The sequence below is a fragment of the Bemisia tabaci genome, chromosome 9 (genome assembly GCF_918797505.1).
Source record: "Bemisia tabaci chromosome 9, PGI_BMITA_v3".
Classification (NCBI taxonomy): domain Eukaryota; kingdom Metazoa; phylum Arthropoda; class Insecta; order Hemiptera; family Aleyrodidae; genus Bemisia; species Bemisia tabaci.
The window spans coordinates 27,955,386-27,975,539 of NC_092801.1; the positions used below are offsets into that span (position 1 = coordinate 27,955,386).

General features: G+C 36.6%; 1 protein-coding gene across 3 annotated transcripts; it reads left to right on the plus strand.

The window, feature by feature from the left end:
• Positions 1 to 309: 309 nt before the first annotated feature.
• On the plus strand, positions 310 to 19,736 carry dmpd (F-box protein dampened). Of its 3 annotated transcripts, none has more exons than XM_072304381.1 (9): positions 310 to 530; positions 5,158 to 5,477; positions 6,646 to 6,725; positions 9,117 to 9,285; positions 10,084 to 10,279; positions 11,180 to 11,366; positions 14,005 to 14,161; positions 15,009 to 15,140; positions 16,303 to 19,736. In XM_072304381.1, exons 2-9 carry the CDS (start codon positions 5,187 to 5,189, stop codon positions 16,594 to 16,596), a joined length of 1,506 nt encoding a protein of 501 aa, XP_072160482.1. In that variant the 5' UTR covers positions 310 to 530; positions 5,158 to 5,186; the 3' UTR covers positions 16,597 to 19,736. The 3 variants fall into 3 exon arrangements, with proteins under 3 accessions (XP_072160482.1, XP_018911829.2, XP_018911828.2); XM_019056284.2 differs by lacking the exon at positions 310 to 530 and adding an exon at positions 930 to 1,404; XM_019056283.2 differs by lacking the exon at positions 310 to 530 and adding an exon at positions 4,311 to 4,465.
• Positions 19,737 to 20,154: the final 418 nt, after the last annotated feature.

Below are 20,154 nucleotides of genomic sequence, written 5' to 3' on the forward strand. Positions count from 1 at the left end.
TGATGTGATTGAAACAATTATTCCAATGTCCTACAATAAATTTCAATGTCTCTTAATTTGCTATTTTTCCTAAAGTTCCTCTAGGATTCGACAAAAAGGAACCTAAATTTTGTTAGTGGCGATTCAAAAATTATTCCCCCCCCCCCCCCCTGTCTGATTTAGATTGGCGGGCGCGAACTGTGTCAAAAAGCCCGCCTTTTTATTTTCGCGCCAAGTAATTGCAGCGCTCTCTAGTTGCGAAACAGAGAGCCTCCGGTTGCATGTTTGGATGGAAGGGGTAGGGAAGAGGAAAGTTGCTGTGTTGAAAATTGCTTCACAGAATACGTGTTTACTGGTGTTTACAGATTGAATAAGTTATTTCACCGTAGTTTTTCAGCACCTTGAAGTTCAAAATTTCGAAGTTTTACGCATCTGGTCAATCAGTTTTTAATTTATACCCCCACTAAACCGTTTAAGAACACAAATGGGTCGCAATCGCAGCTAAAAATTCGTTTTAAGATTCTCAACTTTAACTTGGTCTCAGCTTGAAGGTAATGGCTTGGTGCATTTTAATCATCCTCCCTAGCTCTGGCTTGCATCTTAAATGCTTTCTCTCCTTTCTGAATCTGCGTATTCCATCGTAAAATCTGCTTCTTTTTCATCCGCAACTTTCGTAACCCATTTCGCCCACTTATCCTATCACGCCAGCTTTGTTCCATCTCTGCCCGATGAAGTACCCTACAATGAGAGAAACACAATCTAATTGATCTATTCTGCATTGCTTTCTTTCTGCTTTGAAGTCAATCGATTTATCATATTTGATCTAGTTATGGTCTATCAAATTAGATTATAACTCATTTTATGTGTTATCGGTGCAATTGATCGTGTGTGTCTCCCCCTAGCTTCAGCTACCATGTTGACTCTCGAGTGCCGTATTCCCATCGAGTATTTCTCATAATTATAGACTGAGGAACGACTTACTGCTCTATGTTTGACTCAACTTGGCATCCTAAATCGGTTTTGAAACTTGCAATGAAAAATTTTGAATGATTTTATGAGCCTTAGCCACATAATCAAGAGGGTTTCCTTTGTTCTTCCAGCCACATATTTTACGATCTAAGATCCAAAGTTTAGATTTTTATCAACTTGTTTGCAAGTTGTTTTACCATTAATTTTAAGCAGTGGGTGCTGCTTTGAATCCAAGCAATCAATCCTCAGTTGAACACCGAAAAATAGTTGTAATCGTTTCTTCTCAGCTATGACTGAAGTGAAACACATTCTCGGTGTATGAACTTTTGTCAATGCAACTTGCAAGGCAGAAAATTCACCCAATTTCGAGACTTAAACATTCAGTAACTGATCAGTCAGCTCTATTTATTCATCTCATAGTGAATTATAGCAGAAAACATCCCTGGCAGCCTATCGGTATTCATTATTTGTCACATCTAGCTCCGAACTTCTGATACTGAGAATAAGATTGCCTGATATTTTTCTGTCACTTTCCCAGTATTAATGATAGTTACATTTGAAGATCTGTCCATTGAACCGCTCCATGATTTCAGTAATACCTCATTCTTCAAGCTGAAGTTGAAATAGGCAATATATTCCTTCCTATGGAGTGAGTGAAGCACAGTTTTACCTTCTTGAGTCTAATAGCTGTAGGAGACTTGAAAACCTGTGGATCAAGAATAGGTAAACTCTCGTGTTCAAATATCACGAAAAATGACCTCAAGCACAGCAAGATTGAAAGTTTGAACAAAGTCAGTTGAAAAAAGTCTTTGTGCCTAATTTAAGCGAGGAACAATTTTATCGATACCATGAGAATAAAATGACAGAAATGATGAGATAATTCTAATCCAAAATTAATTAGCCCATTGCTGATCTTTACCTAACTAGAGCTCCTGGAATTTATTATGTAGGCATTTCTGAAAGCCTCTTCTACTTACTTAACCTGAAAACTTCTGTGATCATTTCGTAGGCAGTTTATGATCATACATCGCGTACACTGGAAGTGTATTAACCTTAAGTAAGTCATGACAAAGTGTTTCAACTGTCAGGTAGTCATACGCATAATGCAACCATACACAAGCTTGAGTTTCTTGACTTCAAGGACAGCTCACAAATTAAAACTGCCAACACTCCATCTCAGAATTGAATTTTTCTTCGAGACAAAATGTTCCTTTACATAAAACCTTAACTTTATCGGTCTTCTTTTTTTCATTATGAGTTTGCAATGATATGCCAGTCAAATTGAAAAAAAAGGGGGTTGAATGCTCATTTGTTTTATATAGTAAAATGAAGAACATTTTGCATGATAATAAGTACCTAAGTAGTTGAGAAAATCTGAAATTGGGTTGCCGCGTCCTTGCTTTGGATGGCATCATTGTCCTAATTTAGAGCTAAAATAATTGGGGCAATTTTTTCTCTCTGCAACCATGCTGCTTTATTTTCATTTACCTTGATGGCTTTGTCCTCTAAGTATGACCTGTGTGAAAGTGCGAAGGATTTTTAAAGTCAAGCGTCTTGGGTGAAATAACCCGTAAAAATTTTAAGTGAAATTGGATCACCATTCAGAGGGTAAATGTGCAGCCACTGATTATGAGCACAGGAATAAATTCATTTGAGTTGAAAAGTCTGATAATTAGGTGCTTGCCTCACGCCACTCTCTTCATTTTTTTTGTGGGAGTATACTATAAAAATTTCCTACGACCCCAATAAAGTTTTTGATGCAAGCTCATTTAATATCATACTGTACATTAATTACACACCTCAAGAGAAAACACCAAGAATGTGGCCTGAAATGTATGTATCAAGGTGGTAAAATAGTGCTGGATCCACACTATTTTGCGGGGAATGCAAAGGCCAAAAAAATTGTAAAATTTGAGCTCTTAAGTGTATCAGTCCAAATCGGAGGGGGAGAGTGCTTAACTCAGGCAGATGCATCGGAAATTTTTGGATTTTTTTGGCCTTGCTTTCCCTGCAAAATAGTGTGGGCCCAGCAGTATTTTACCACCTAGTTAGGTTCTCACTCAGTAAGGGAGATAACCATGAAGTGGCCATTCAATAATCAGGAACAGTCCTCTATCCGTTGACTGCGGGCTCCTGGCATTGAGCGATTCTTCTTTCAATCAGAAAAATTATTTTAGCAGAGCGCCGAGGCTCACTGTATCGGTTTAAAGTTTGTAAGTGCGTGAATTGTGAAAAAATCAAGGTACCTTTCACTTGCCAGCCCGTACATTTACATCTATTGCTGTCAGCAAATTTTTTGCCAGGTTCCTCTTGGGCAAGCTCGCGTCAGGTTGATGGCCTGATGGGTGCTTCAACCTGTAATTCTGCAAGAGATACATGGGACTGCAACCAATCAACTGGTACCTACTCTCAATATTAGAAGTGTCTTTCTAGATTTTCTATTCTTGAGAGCCACATCTGTGTTACAGGCTGAATCCTGTTAACTGTATGCTCTATAGCCACCTAAAATTGTAATAAAAATTCCCTTCAGATTTCATTTTTTCAAATTACAAGCAACACATTCCACTTATTGAAATTTTTTACACAATTTTGGCATTATGCGCGAGACCTTTTGAGGGAGTTGGAAGACAAGGCGCATCAAGTGCAGTTTTTGAGAAAATTGAGACATTAATGATACCAGGTCAAAATAGTCTTAATGCATATTCTGTGAAAAATTTTGGGAGCAAATTTTTCACAGAGTATTTCTTAAGACTAGTTTGACCTGGTAAAACTGCACTTATGCGCTTAGTCCTCCAAGGCTTCAATTCTAAATCTGATGTTCAGCAATGAACCTTAGAGAAATCAAATATTTCAATAAAAAAAATTTCTACACATTTTGAAACTCCCATCACCTATGTACCTACTCATTGTTGATTTAACAAATATAAGTAAGAAAAAACCCACATTGAACAAAATTTTTGACTCTAATAGAAATTTTTGAACTTTCTTGCTTTGCTTTCACTGCAAAGGAATGTGGACCCAGCACTGTTTAAAAAGAACTTAACGCCCCCTTTTTTTAAACCTTTTATTCCCAAATGTCAATAATTTTCGCAGGAGAGGGTATGAGTGTCCAGAAAATATAGGAAGACCAAATGGAAAATTGTTGGTTTTTCTTTTTTTTTTTTTTTTTTCATCCCAAATTTTGTAAAATTTTTGATATGACGTCATAATCTCTTCTACCGAGTTTAGATCTTGCGGCGTCGGCGTTTACGGATAATCGATTATGAAGTTCGGGTTTTCTTTGTTTTCACTTTGTGACGTTCGGCCCTAGTTGTCAAGTTTACAAAAGCTCCGAAAATAATCTGCTTCAACTTGGCAATCATGGCACATGCCTCTAGGTTATGTTCACATGTGGAACTCGGCACCTCGACGTCTTGCGTTGAACGTGAATGTGTTTACGAACTTTTTCCTTGCACGTTGATACATATCATCCCTTCTCAGCTAATTCAGAAGTCTTTTCAGAAATCTACGGCATCAGGTAATTCGAGAAGCAGTAGGTAGAACACCCGTGATCACCCGAAAGCTGTGCATGTATTTTTGATGGTTGCTTGACCAAAGCTTACCTTCAACCTCTCTTTTTTCAGCATCTGATAAACCAGGTTGCACATTGCATGTCGGTTGCGCAAATTTCGTGCAATCCGATCCGACCTGGCACTTTTCCAATTTGCAATGCGAAATATGTGAAATATTTTTTCAGCCTCAGGTTTCATCATCCTTTCCTCAATTCAATTTCTGTGAAAGAAACAATAAAAAAAAAAATCACTTTTTTAATCTATTTGACAAGGCTAACATATCTTGTGTGCTTGAGCCTTTCCATTTGTTGATCTGTAATTGCTGTATTGAGTGTCATAAGTAAGTATGGTTGTTCTAAAATTGGAGGAATGCGCAAAATGTGAGACGGCAGACGGCGAGCAGTAGTTAATATTTTAATCATTTTTTTTTTTTTTTTTTTTTTAAATTTTTCTAAGTCTTAATTGATTTCTGATAATTTTTTGGGTCCCCCACCAAGTTTTTATCATTTTTTTTTTATCAAATTATCAGCTTTAAGGCTCTTGAGAAGAGAAGTCACTCACAAAAAGTAATTTGCTGAAAAGTTGGAAATATTCGAAGAGGGAGTCCTATCACCTCTGGAGAGGATTGTTTCATTAACCCTCTTCAATTTTGTTTCAGAATCTGTATAAGCAACAGAATCGAGCAACATGGTGTCAACACGGCAGCAAAGTAGCGTGGGAGGCAGCAATGAGAATTCATCGCACGGCTCCAGCGAAACGCAGCAAATTAGCAGTACTAGATCGGGACGTACAAGTGCACATAACGCTCATCCCACATCCGAGCTATGGAAGTCGGGATCAGCAAATGCAGGTGCTGCCTCGACTGTGGCAACACCGTCAACATCCAAAGCACCGCCAAATTTCCTAGACTTTCCTACTGAAATAATAGAGAAAATAGTCAATTATCTAGATTACAAAAATATTTCGCATTTAAGATTGGTAAGTTCGTAAGTTTTTGCATCATTCTTTTTGATTCATACTTGTCTGAAATCAGTAACCTTTAAAGCTTGCAGGGTCTGCTCAGGGAGCACCTTTTTAAGTTGATGGATGAAGCTCGCAGTTGGTTTTATTATAACGAAAAAATGACATTTTTTGCCAGGGGAAAACAAAATCAGTAATGCATTCTCATTATTGTCTTCTGCAGAAAATATAAAGGAGGAATAAAGCATGTGTATTTGGTACAATTTTATATGCTAAGTTAATAGCTCATACAGACTTTGCAATCTGAAAAGTTTGGAAACTACTAACCCAAGAAAACCATTCTGTACTTAATGATGTGTCATCAATGACAAGTCATAAAAACATTTTTATGCTGCTGACAAAATTTTCAAGTGGCTTTGGGGGTAGGTATTTCACATCCTGAGAAAAGTATTTTCAGGAGAAGATATCTACCCAAGAATTTTTGAAAGCAGAGGAATTTTGTTTTTGACGGGAAGTGTTCTGTAGAGGTCCAAGGAACACTGACATGCTGGAATGTATTAGTTAATTTTTTTACTACAACGGGCACTTGCTATTTCATTTCTATGAGAGGTCATCATTTGATAAAAATATCTTTCCAGCTCGAAGCGTTGCTTCCTAAAGTAGCAGTTCACCACAACCTCCCCCAAGTATTTTTGTACCATTATAAGCGCTGATTTTTGAATTTAACGGTATGAAAAGGGAAATGAGTTTCGCTAAGTTTTAGAAAATTTTTTCCTCTGCCGAAAGATAAGTCTTTTGTTGATCGCTTTCTACATAACTGGAAAACAGGCGGTAAACTGTATATAGTAAAAATGTTTTGTAGCCGAAGACATCCCTTCAAAATGGTAGACCCATGTGTTTTTTTTTTTTCATATCTTGGAATGAAATAGTAGTACTCAACCCTCTATAAGGTTTGGTACAATTTTTAAGTCCAAAAAAATTACTGGTTATGAATACAGCTGAGAAATACTTAGGAGTAACAACTGTTACAAATTACTACTTTGACTAATTAGATTTTTACCATCAGATTTCATGGCAATGTGTCAGTCTCCTGTGTAAAAAGCATTACTTAGAGTAAAATTGGTTTGTTGTCATAAGTACCACAACTTAGACTTTTCACTGATCCGGTTTTTTCTTGTGGTCCTAGGTCTGTCGACGAATGGACAAGATTTGCGGAGGAATTCTAAATTCAACATTCCAACGCTTACAGCAGTCAATGTTGCACAGGTTTGTAATTCATTTTATATGGAATAAATTAAAACAGTTTAAATGCACCGCACATTGTTAACTACCAAGAAAATGGATGAAGTAGAATAAATCTATCTCACGACTATTTGATCGTTGAAAATTTGATAAGTTGATTCCTCCAAGTTTTTCTTGATTTTTTTATTATTTTCAGCAATTTTTCAGCGACTGGAGACCTTTCCAAAAATGATAATGAGAGGATGATTTTAAAAAACGGTAATTTAAGTAGTGAATAGTACCAAAGACCCTTCACTTTAGTACTGTGTGTTAACTGTCTATCAACGAATTATTTCATGCCCCATCAACAGATAATTCAGCTACTAAGCAATTAAGACAGCATTGTTACTATTGAATAGATTGTATTCAATAGTGGTTGGAAGTATCATTTGGTTCAAAACAATAGAACATAACCTCAATCAAAAATTTTAGGATCAGAGTAGAAAAAGCTGAATGTTCGATCCCGATCGAACAAACTTAGAGCAATTTTAGGAAATTTCATCATACTCATTTTTTATCCCCCCCCCCCCTTCACTCTTGAGGGTTCTCTCAATTTTGCACCGATCAATCACATTGCGCGCCCGCGGTAACTAATAAATTATTCCAAATTTGCACACCTTGACCCGCCTCTCAGATTTGCGCGTCCTTAAAGGTGTCCTTTACCTTCTATTAAATTGAAAGTGCTCTTCCTAACCATTGTATAACTCGTCTTGAACACTCTTTTTATGTTTCCAACCTTTCTTTCATAATTATCCTCAAATTTATCTCCATTACTTCCATATTTCTTCGCAACCATGAGTCCCATCCACATACAAATTTTCCAAATTTTCACTTTCTTTAGCTTCAGTTCAATAACGTACCCCCAAAACCTATACATATTCTGGAAGTACTCATTAAGCCCGACCTGCTCAAACCTTTAGCGACCAATAAAGTTCAAATCTCAACTTTCAAATCCAACTTTCAAAGTCTACGGCAAACACAGATCCGCTCCCCCTGGAGCCCCCCACCTAGCGGCCGTCCCCGCTCGGTTCCTTTTGGCTCTTGCGCGGCGCTCAAGACGTCAGCCGCTCGCCCCTTAGAGTCACTTGTATCCAGCACGCCAAAGAAAACGGGCCTCTCCACGGAAGCAGCTCACCTCGAATGAAGAAGCCCTGCTTGACTCTCCTGCCGACTCGGATTTTCTACGCAAGGACAAGGATCTTGGATCTCTACCGTTGGAAGAAGTAAAGGACACTTTCCCGCCGTTTACAAGTCCACGAAGCGAAGCTCTCACCTGGTTCCTACCTACTCTACGAAGAAAACTGACGTTGTCTTATTCCGGCTTTCTGCGTACAGTTTGGCTCTCTCCAGTAATCGCGTAGTGATGAAAGGTACGCCACAAGCGCTGCCTCATCACCCTACGTATTAATATTTTTTCTCTTTACAGGTTTAATTCACTCTTCACCACAGGTGTATCGCCTGTCCTGCTTTTGGGCTATCCCAAAAAAGTACACTCCTCTAATTGCATGCCACGTTCACTATTCCGATAGTGAACGTCTCATGCAATTAGCCGACTTGCTTTAATAAGCACCTTCTGTGCCTATTAGAACGTATTATTCAATTATCTCATTTAATATTCCAAAATTTCTCATTGTCCCCATCTCAACCTAACCCCTAAATTGTGGAATTGAATCACTCTCGTTTTCAATCTCCATCAATTTAGTGGCATGCTTAAATGCAAATCTTCTATTTGCATTAGAACGTCCTTTTCTTTCCCCCTTTCGGCCGATCATTTATTTTAGTCACCTTTTCACCTCTCCTCTCTTTTCTGGTTTGCTTCTTTTTCCTCAAAATAAGCTGGTCCCTCGGTTTAAATTTATCTCCCCCCTCTTTTCTGTTTCGCTCCTTTCTCATATCCAAATTTTTCTCCTCCTCTTCTTTTTTTCTAAGTTTTTCCCCTTTATATCGCTCACTGAAAATGAGAAAATTCCTAACAATTCCACTTTTCATTGCTATTTTTACTCATGAAAATCAAAAATCTATTACAAGGAACTCATTCCCTCAGATTACTCAATTGACTTCTGAGGCTATGTATGTTGAGCCAATTGATATACCTAGATACAATCTCACCTGCTTGATGTATAGAATACGATCCATTTTAATTGTGCTGGAGCTAATCATCTCTTGGAAAATATTGGTTGAGCCTCTCCCCCTCAAAATATCTAATCATAGATACCTCAACAAAAATAATAAAATTCACTCATGTCAAATAGATGTATTTCTAAAAGAGTGAACATTTTCTTGAAAATCAAATTCTTTTTTGGAACAAACATGACTTTTTTTTAATAGGTTTTAGAACTAACCAGTTAATGTGTATTCTAACTTTGTGTGTTTTAGATTTAAGAGTATCAAAGGTCAAATGCCCAGGAGGGAATCCGCACGCAGAGCACACCCGCTAGCTTGCGAGAGTGACATAGTTGAAACTCTTCACATGCGACTTACTCTTCTGCAAATGTCGTTCGGGAAACACATTGAGCGCAAACACTGTTGCTTTTTTGCTGGCGAGGTAAACACTCGTTTGCCTATTAATTTATCCTGTGGACCCTGAATGATTTAAAATTCAAAGGGTTGAGAGATTTTTTGAATGAAATCAGCACCATAAGACGTGTTCTATCAAAATTTTTTATAGAATTAGATAGACTTTCTTTTTTCTTTTTTGCTACTTAAATTAAAAGTGCGGTGATCTTATTTTTCATGGAATAAGTACTTAAGCTTTCATTATGTTTTCTCGCTGGTTACGCAAGATCATAGGGAACACTAAGACACATGCTTTTATGTCATAAGTGTCTGACAAATTATCCAATCAAGTGACACAGAAAAAGATTTTTTCCTTGGTAGGGTCATGAATGCATGTAAGGTAAGGAACAAGTAATGAAGGGGCAAGGATTTTTAGGAACCCCCAAGAAAGGAATTTTTGAGGAAGTAAGGATAAAGAATGGAGAAGTTGCTGACAAAACCAAGAATGTAATAGATATAGCAATATCAGACACCTTGTTGCTGTGTCCAAAATCAATGATTTAGGTGAAATTGAATGGTGTGTTGGACTTAGTGGATTATCATTTTCATCAGCAGCGTAAAATATTTATAAATAGAATGCACTCATTCAAAATTTAAAATCATGCCTTTTATTTTGTCAAATTTTATACCTTCAAAAAGTAAGAAGGGTAGATAAGTCGTGCAACTCCTTTGTCCATGGCAGTTTTTACTTCAAGTTACTAAGCATGTCCTGTCTTGTCCGATTCTTGCAGTCGTTACAATTTTATTTTTTGTCCAATTTTTAACAATCCTTTTCATTTTTGTTTAGATTTTAGATGAAGTCTATCGAATTCTTCATTACATCAAAGTAACTCCAAAACTGGCTCGCCCCTATAAAGTAACGGATGAACTGTTCGATCTCTCAACAATGGCAATGGAGTATTTCAAGGACCACATTGAGCCAACTTTACCAGAGATAGCTTATTTCGGTTCAGACTTTCTAGATTTTTCCACTTCATTACCTGGTATGAAAACCTTTTGTTCTTATGTAGCCCATATTTTTACTCGAGTTAAGAAATTGGTGGTCACAGTCTCCGTTTTGTTTACATAGTAACGAAGGTGGGTCCATTATGGCATCAATATTCCTGCGAAATCCGAAGTTCAGGATACTTACTGAAAACTAATCGTATTGTCTGCTGTTCTAGCAGAATTTTTCTCAGGCCTTAAGGTTGACCACTTTTTGCCGGATTTCTTTTTTCTGTAACCCTCAAAATTCTCCAAGAAATGGATGAAAAAAATGTCTATACCGACGTAGGTCATTGACATCTTTCCAAGATGATTGAAGTACAACCCCTTCTTTTTTTTCTTGAATTTTTCTTTTTACTAATAATTTTCTTTGGTAAATTATTGCTTTTATCTAAGGAAGATGCTAATATGACGCCTAATAGAGTTTTTGGAAAAACATTTTTATAAATGGGTGGTATCTTGCGAAAAGGAACCATGAGCATTCCATTGTTGCTAAGATTGTGCAGCCCACATTCTTTGTAATTAAATTACTGAAATCATGCAAAAACGTAAATTTACTAAGGTAATTTCTGTCATGAATTTGTAGTACATCGGGAATAAAGATGAAACTCGTTTACAAGATCAGTTTATATTAGCAAGGTAAAAAGAAGTTGCAAAATCTTATTGGAATTCCCTTTATTCCTTTTTGCGAAATGCAATCCTAATGTAATCACAATCTTTTTTCGAGGAGATCCAAAAACTGCTAACTTGGATTTTTAATACAGGGAGGAAACTGTGCAGGCGGTATGAAATTCTAAATAGGTCTTGAAAAGTTTTTCATTTTCAATTCTTGAGGCTGCTTGAACCTTGAACTATCTTAGTTTTGAATACTACTTACATCCGTTTGTTCTCTCTTACAGCATCGGCAACCAACAAATATCTCTGTCTGGACAGTCCACCGCACATGGGAAGCGGGAAAGAGGATGGATCCTCTCCAGGGCACCAGAGCGGAGACGATAGAGACAGATCTACTCCCTCAATCCAGACACCGACTTACAGTATAGCGTTCCGGAGGCGTTTCCGTAAAATGAAGCAGAGCATGCGGAGGTAAATTATTTGAGATCTCTTTCAAGTCATGATCTTCCTTATTTTCATCCCTTCTTCAGACAAGCGTAAAAGTTTGTTTGTGAAAAAATAATGTCTAATGCCGAGGTCTAACTGAATGGAGAAACTTGGGTAATTGAGGAGTCTTTCGATAAATCTTTCTGTCAAGTAGTCTATTTTCTTTTGGGTGACATTAAACAAAGGAAAAAATACAGGATGATTTTAGGATTGAGCTCATCGCCAAATAACAAATCCTGATACAGTGTGCTGCATTTTTGGTGTGAATTCGAAAGTGGTAAACGGATTAGTACTGCTGTGCTAAAGAATAACGTTTTTGAACCCTCAGGTGTTGCCAAGTTTCCTTTGATGAAATATAAATTTTCAGGGAAACTTGTGGGTTTTCTTTGCATTTTTGTTCAGGATTTTCTTCAAAATTTGACTTAAGGTAACTAAAATTTTCAAGGAAAGATACTCATAACTTTCCTTAAAAATAAAAATTACGCAATTCATACGACGTTTCTCCTTAGTACGACAGAATAAGATGCCTGCATTTTATTTTTGCAGAATAAATTTCTTAAACTGAAATGCTTTTTTCCCCCTTCTAGTCTGCATTTTTCCGTTGTTACACTTCTAATTGCTCCAACATTTTCAACTTCTGTTTTTGTCTTTTAAGTCATCACTAGAGACGTATCCCTCAAAAGAACGGGAGTATCATTTCAATTTTGAAATTGATTTTTGAAAACCAAAGGCAATCTTAGTTTCTACCAATATTCTGACCACATATTGCAATAAAGAACTGCAGTTTCTGGCTCATCCGTAAAAGCTCTTATGTGCTGACAGAAACTAATGGTACATACTTTGTTTCTAAACTGAGCCAGAAATAGGCCTGTTGCATGCAAGAGATACAGCCGCGCGAATAGACTTTTCAGAGGTTAAATGACACGAAAATTACGATGGTCACATTAAAAAAGTCTGAAATACACTCCTTACTGCGCAATTTGCGTTGTTAGGAACGCGCTTTTTCAAATTTCCCGCGTCTGGGGGCAGTTTCCTAATCACCGGAAACGAGCAAACGGCGGGCTCGGTGATTTCCGGAAGATGCCGAGTCGTTGTTGTTGTTATTTATTCCTTCAGTTTGTTTACAAACCCAACGTGATCTCCTACAGTGGTCCATATACGCTTTACGCGGTAACCAAATCGATCAACTTTTAAATATCCAACGCAATCCTTCTACATTTCATTTCACGATGTCACGAGCTCCGATTTTTAGGTTATGTTGTCAGTTCTAGTTGACCGGAAATAGCCGCGAGTTGCCATTAATTGTTTCCGTTAGAAAACTGCCCCCAGACGCGGGAAATTTGAAAAAGCGCGTTCCTAACAACACAAATTGCGCAGTAAGGAGTGTATTTCAGACTTTTTTAATGTGACCATCGTAATTTTCGTGTCATTTAACCTCTAAAAAGTCTATTCGCACGGCTGTATCTCTTGCATGCAACAGGCCCATTGTAGTTCCTATTTGCAAAATGAAATCTGTTTATAATACCCTTCCGCAATGTTGTCTTTTTGGTATATAATGTTAATTTCCATTGGTGGACTTAATCTCATCCAAAGCCACTTTCTGCACTCTCTTTCATCCTTTGGCAGCCAAGGGTTCTCTCTGTGATAACTTAGCTTCCGTAGTTTTAATGATGTAAGTTGTTAACAAGGAGTTTAATCTGCTTTATCAAAAACAATAATGTTAAGCAGTGCCACACCATCCCAGTTTTGACAAGGCAACAGAATGATCTATCAGTCTCCTCTAAATTTACTGTTGGACTATTACTATCCCAAAAATCAGGAATCGGTGCTGAATGTTGCTCCTATTGACAACTTAGTCTTCGACTCATCGCACGAAACATCAAACATATCAGAAATGTCTGAAATCTGCTCTGCATCAGACAATTTGTTTACGTTATTTTAAATTTTTGCTTTACTGTGTCCACTAGAACTTCCTAGCCGATGTTTCTCTTAATTGCTTGAGAGAGATTTTAAATATTGTAACTTGCATATGTTGCTTTTTCATTTTCACAACTTATGGAGGCACGTTTCCAACTACATACCACTCATCAGCTGTCTAGCAACTGAGAAAACATGGAAAGTCAGGGAGAGAAAAATGATTTTTCTTTGAAAATATGTCATATCAGAAGGAATCCAAGATTTTTCTGTCGTATCCAACACACAAATGGACTTCATTTTGCAATTACGAACTACAATTCCTAGCTCACATGTCAAAACACATGTGCATTTAAGGAAACTGATGGAACATACGTTGTCTCTTAACTGAAACAGAGATTGTAGTTCTGAATCACAAAATTCAGTTCAAATGTGTGATTTTAGCATGACTTCAGGCAGTTTTCATTGTCCGTTATGTTATGTGTAAATGGTCCATCATCCTAATCTTTTCTCTTCAGAAGAAATTGGTCCTGTTTTGCTTCAATTCTACTAAGTTGTCAAAGACAGCCCCAAAAACTTCACCTCTCAAATTATGTTGATTTTTACCAAAGTGTGAGCATGATCAAGGCCTCTCCATTACCAAAAACCTCTCAATTGCTCTTCATGCGAGATTAAAGCTCTATTTCTAATATATTATTGAATTTTGCAGGTATAGCTCTCAGCTTAGTGTTCTTCGACGAGATGTTAAACAATATAAAAACAAGATTAGCGAGCAGCAACGTACAATCGTGGATCATGGCAATCGCTTAGAAGAAAATGACAAGAAAAACGAAGAAATAATGGCTAAATTTGGAATCATCATTCAGGTAACCAGCTCAGCTTCTTGAATTCCATCTTCAAAATTCATTCTAATTTATGGCAGCCATTTTTTTAGTTGGTGAAATATTTTCTTCTGCAAGGCTGTTTCTAATGAACCGGAAGTAACGAAAACTAAACGAAACGAAACAAACAAAAAATCTAGGTAACAAACTGTGAGCTAAATAATGAAATAGAGAAGGCCGAAACTAAAAAATTCAAACTCACAAAAATGTATAAAAATTGCCGATGCGTTTCGGGGTTTTTTGGCCCCTTCTTCGTGGCCAAATTTTGACCGTTTTAATTTATTTTTGTGAGTTTGAGTTTCTTAGTTTTGGCTTTCTTTATTTCAAGGCGCAATTGTTGCGCAAATTATAGCGCAAATTTTTTAATGCAAAAAGGGAGAAAAATCTGATCATCAGACAACCAATCTAAAGATGACGGTCAAGTTCACATAGCAAAACAATGCTTGAAGAAGAGTCAAGCCAATCAACAAACACTGTTTCCCTCTCCTGGGTATGTCATCAGCGCCCGGCAAAAATATCATTTTAAACGGGCCCCATTTTTGGCATTTCCAGTACGAAGTCTCTTTGCCATGAAGTTTTAAAAAAATCTGAAAAATTCCTAGAAGCTTAGTTCACTTAATATATGAGTGCCCCTGATTCATAATCTTTATGTTCAAAGGAAAAAAGAAATGTATAACGTACCTATTTTGATGCGCATCTTGTTCTCTCTGTTCTTACCTGAGGAAATATTCTAGGATTTAGAATGAATAATTACGTAGTAGTATGAATAATTACTTTAGTGTGGAGCAAGTAACTTTTTTTCATTTAATAATCATTATTTTCTTCCATCCAGGAGTTGAACAAGTGCAAGACGGAGTTGCAGTATTGGAGGTCCAAATCCCCTCTCAATCCTTTAATGTGCGTATCTTGTGGAAAGCCAGGCACTTCGGGGTCACCTGATGAGCCGCAAGGACAGGCAAATCCGGTAAATTTTTTCTTTTAATGATTGCAGAAAATAATGATAAAATCACTGATTACTTTGCTGCTTTGACCACTCTGTTCTCTTCTCATTGATTTTACTTAAAGCTGCAGTATCAATTTGTCTACGATTTTGCCATGGATTTTTGGTAAAGAGCCAAGAACCAACATTTTCCAAAATAAGAAGCCCCTGCTTAATTTTCTACATCATGTTTGAGCAGCATTGCCAGGTTTAAGCACCTTAACAAGCCATGGGTAGTTGTATTGGAGTTCTTAGGAAAGGAAGTGATCCGATATTGATGGATAACCAGTTTTCAAGGTATCTTTTTCTTAATTTTTCATGATGGCGAAGGTTTGACCTGTTAAGATTATTGTTTAGAAGAAATATCAAGGAAATTTTTACTTGCTGTAACTATTTTTCTTGGAATTCTCTTCTACAAATAGAAGGAAGTTCCAAAAAGATGAGGAAGTTCTCCATCAGATTCCTTAGTAGTGTTCTATAACTTCACTGTGCACGTCATGAGGGTCTTTCTTGCTTTAAAGATGTCTTTGTATATGGACAGAAGCCTCTCCAGGAAACTATCCTGTAAAATCTCACTGAAATTCCAGTTCTCGTTTACAGCTCATTACTTTCCCAGGAAACTTTGATCCCTGCGCCCACGGTGGAAGTACATAACCTTAAAATTGCAACCTCAAGGTAGATAAATGAATGTGGGTCAAAGGATACTTGTCTGTCAACTCTTCCTCATCAAGGAATCTGTCGCTATGATTTTCTTTCAATTTGAAATGGGGTTAGATTTTTGGTGACTGAAATTTCTCTTTAGCTAAAATTTGACTCAATGGAAAACCGAAAAATGCAGGCATTTTTATTTTTTAAGTATGCCCTGAAAAAGAATTTTAACAGACATTCATACCACAGCCCTCCAATGTAATGAAATGACAGTGCCTTTAGTGTCATGTAAGAGTTAAAAGGTAGCCTGGAAATTTTTTAATACATTGTAAAGCCAAGACAAAAGGAGACATGTTTTATTTTTGCTGCAGTGTTATAAGAGTAATTGATCCTTTCTCTCTCTTTTTTTTTCTCTTGTTCTTTTTAACTTCGTCACTGAATGATGTGCATTATTTTTTGGGTTACATCACTAATCCATTGCAAATTATTCAATTTTCAGAACGCAATGCTTGCTTTAGAAGGCTTTGGCAACTTCGACCTGATGAATGGTCTAGAGCTGTTCAACAACCCGATGACTGCAAGCGTAGCCCCAGTTGCAGGCCCAAGCGGTGAAGAAATGGGTGGAGCATCTCAGTGGCAGGGACCAAGCGACCCGCCCCCTGCTCCGTCAACTTCCACACGGTCCGCAGCAATAGGCGTCAAACGCAAGTCTACCTCTAGTGACAATAAGCAGACCCCGCTCACCTACAAGAAATCTAGAAATGCTGTGAAGCTGCGCAGCAAGAGAATCTAAAGCGGACGGATTATCTTTCGACTAGAGCAGTAATAAGCAGGCAGTTTCACACGTAACCGATGTGAGGAAGCTTCCATCAGAAAATTCAGTTTTCTCTTTATGAACAGGCTGATTTTAATCTTTATGACATTATCTGGAGATTGTCGGTAAAGAATGGTCACATATTAGAAACTAGTTGTGCGTTTGTACACTAAGTGATTTTGAGGTAAACTTTTGTAGATTGTGTGTTTACTGCCTGGCTAATTTACAGTAGCTCTTAAGCAGCTATCTTTACCTGATCTTGTGTCCACCGCAACCGTACATCATGATCATCTGTACTTGGCTCGTCAAGTTTTGTACTCATCATCAAAATTGATGACTGAGGGCTGTATTCATTCATAGTCCTCATATGGTTTGTATTGTGCTTATATTGAGTTTAAGGAAGGCCTCAAAATAGTATTAACCAAAGGACAATTTTCAGTACAATTCAGCCCGATAACTTTCTAAATGGGTCCTTAAAAAAGTTTAAAATGATTTACCTCTCAGAAAAATACATAATGCGAAGGTAAATGAATTCCAAGTTTTGTAAATTTTGAGGTTGGTTGGTACCTACCCTTAAGTTTCTCAAAATAATGAAGTTTTTTTTCTTTCATATTTCGTACTCTTGGCGGTGACAAATCATTGTGATCCCTTGCAAAGACCTATTTCTAAAGTTATACTGCTGAATCTTATTTGAAGTTGGCAAAATTGTCCTTTTTATGACTATTTTGAGGGCCTCTTTGAATCTCCTATAATCATAATATAAACCCTCATGGGGCCCACTAGTGAAAGGAGCTGTTTAAGGAATGACTATAAATACGACCTTGAGCCCTTAATGTTTTTACTTCACTTTCTCCGCTTGAATTAGAATGAATGCTTTCTTAAATAATTTCTATTCACTGAATATTTCATGCCAAAAAGAGTTAATTCGGGAGGATTTTGATTCTGCTTGACATTATCTGTCAAAAAATTTGAGTAAGATGTTGAATACGTTGGTTGCACTTGTTTCAAATTCTCGATTTAATAATTAAATCATAAAATCTATGTCGCAAATCAACAGAGAAGATGATGTTTCCAAGAAAACTTTTATATATTTACTTTCGCACAACTACATCAATGTTTAAACATATCTACTTCAGTCAAATGGATGGCAGTATTGACTGAGGTCTTCAGAAGTCACCATTTCAGTTAATTTCGAATCCAGGATTTTGATTTTTGATCAGTGTGATTATTTTTAGCAATCTTTAAGTATTTATGATTAAGACATTGTTTTTTAATAGATGCAGCCGGCCCCAGTAGCCTATTTTCCATGGTTTTGGTAACTTAGTTTCCAAGTCAAGAATTTTAAGAGGTCTCTTCGCTTCATCTTAAGGCGGGCGTAGATTCCGCTTTCCTTTTATTATCTGATGCATTCGCGTAAGAAGTATGTTTCGCAGTAGTGCTTTTCTTTTAAGTCTGTAGACACATCAGAGTTTGGCAACTGCATCATGGAATATTCCCATAACTTTTGAACGTTAAAGTTTTGACAAGGTGCTACTACGTCTTTGTCTTTTGAAAGAAGAAAAACGATCAAATGATCAATCTTCAGGGCTCAAAGAAGTTCAGTTCTATGGCAAAGTTACCATCTTGAAAGGAAGGTTATTTTTTTTATGTAAAATCAATCTTTTTTAGCGTTCCAATCCAACCCTAAATTTCATCATGGCTTACAAGTACAGTCTATCTGAAAATCTTATTTATTTTTGTTTGAAAATGTAATCTATGATAACTAAACTTGACTGAAGTACTTTTTCCAAACTTTACTGGGCGCAGGACTAATGCAGGTATCTTTAAATTAATTTAAGGACCTGAAATATCTCTCAAAATTGTAAACAAATTTTAGACAAGAATTAAAGTTCTCGCTTCTGTTCATCAGATTCGATTAAAATCCCTAGCAGTTGAATAAGCCCATTTCCACTCATTCTTTCTGATCTCACCAACCAGGTCATGCAAGTTGCCTTTTTTTGTTGACATCATGTTGTGTGCTCATCATGAAGTAAATATTGCACCCTTTTTTTAGAAAATAGGTGCATCTATGAGATTTACTTTTGGTCAAAGCCTTTCTGATAATTCGTCTGTAAACTCAAGGCATAATCAAAGTCAAGTTCACTTAGTTGACCGTGCTAACAAGTTGTCGTATGTACCAGATGACGTTCGGTGGGTTACTTGATCGTGTAAAAATAGCCCAGAGGTTGAAGGTGGTCCAGTGTTTGTCGATCGCTTCCGTTCTAAACTGTCTGCGCACAAAATAGTCGATACACTAAAGCCGTGTGTCGAGACGGGTGAAATCAACAATGTCGACTTGATTAGAATTGTCGTGGACACTGTTCAAATTTAGCTTATTTGTTTCAATTTCACTCGTGTAATTATGATTAACCTAGCGTCATTTTCCCTTTTTGTATCATTACTAGACTGTATGTATTATTTTTTTGTGTAAGAATCAATTTTTAATCCAATACTGATAAGAAACTGAGAAAAAATGTATTTATTTATAGGTTCAAATTGATTTATTCTGTATCATGTAAATATGTAGGAAAATATTTCAGAATTTTCAAAATATCCTACGAGTGATTCGAATTTTTCTCGAAAATTTCGGAGGAAAGGTACTTTTGTGTTAACTTACCTGACCATTTTCCAAATACTCCAAAATTTTACCCTTTAAGTTCTTTTTCGAACTAGAAATTTAGACTTTTTATCTGTTCAATATTTATTTTTAGCTATTTATTTATTTATTTATTTATTTATTTTTGTTTCCTGAATTACTTGATTTAAACTTCCAGAATGCGTACCACTTGAAAACTCATTTCGCGTCGAGGAAATCGTGTAAACTTTTTTCTTCTCAAGATTGCGCGGAGATTGTAATTTGCAAAGCAATATTGCACCTCCTGACTTTCAAACTGATTTCCTAGATTAATTTCATACACTCACAACTACTTATGCCAAAGTATCTGGGATCACAGCCCAGAAGTCAATTCGTCAAGAAACACAGCAACTCAAAAATCGTATGTTTTCTGACTCTAATTTTCTCTTTTCTTCCCCTTGGAATTTCATTTTCTCATAATAAACTATTTTGCCTCCTGAATAAATTTGTTATTTTTACTCTTGCAACTAATCCACTCACTAAGAATACAAACCAATGACAAAAGGTACTGTCACAGTTAAAAATACGAGTGCTATCATTCCATCACAACTCAATCATAAAAAAGCTTAGGAGGTTCTGAACAACTTCAAAAAAACTTTGTTTCAAAAGTTTTTATTTCTGTTGACTTTTTAGAACTTGTAAAATGTGTAAAATAAAATCTCAAAAGCATGAGGTTGAAAATAAGTGGCGCCTCTTGTTGGTGAAAACAAGACCCTCTCCTTCAGACGGCAACTTTTCTCTTTTAAATTAAATAGGCTGCGCTTTTTAAAAGGTAATTGCTGTTAAATTTAAATGCATTCGCTGTACCTGATTTTCCTTTGTATTGATCACAAACTTATTTTAATCTTACTCAATTTGCCTAT

Excerpts from the sequence above, each read along its gene's own strand:
- dmpd (XM_072304381.1), top strand. The coding sequence starts at position 5,187 with ATGGTGTCAACACGGCAGCAAAGTAGCGTGGGAGGCAGCAATGAGAAT. Across the intron at positions 6,726-9,116 it reads CAGCAGTCAATGTTGCACAG|ATTTAAGAGTATCAAAGGTC; the intron begins GTTTGTAATTCA and ends TGTGTGTTTTAG. Across the intron at positions 15,141-16,302 it reads CGCAAGGACAGGCAAATCCG|AACGCAATGCTTGCTTTAGA; the intron begins GTAAATTTTTTC and ends TTCAATTTTCAG.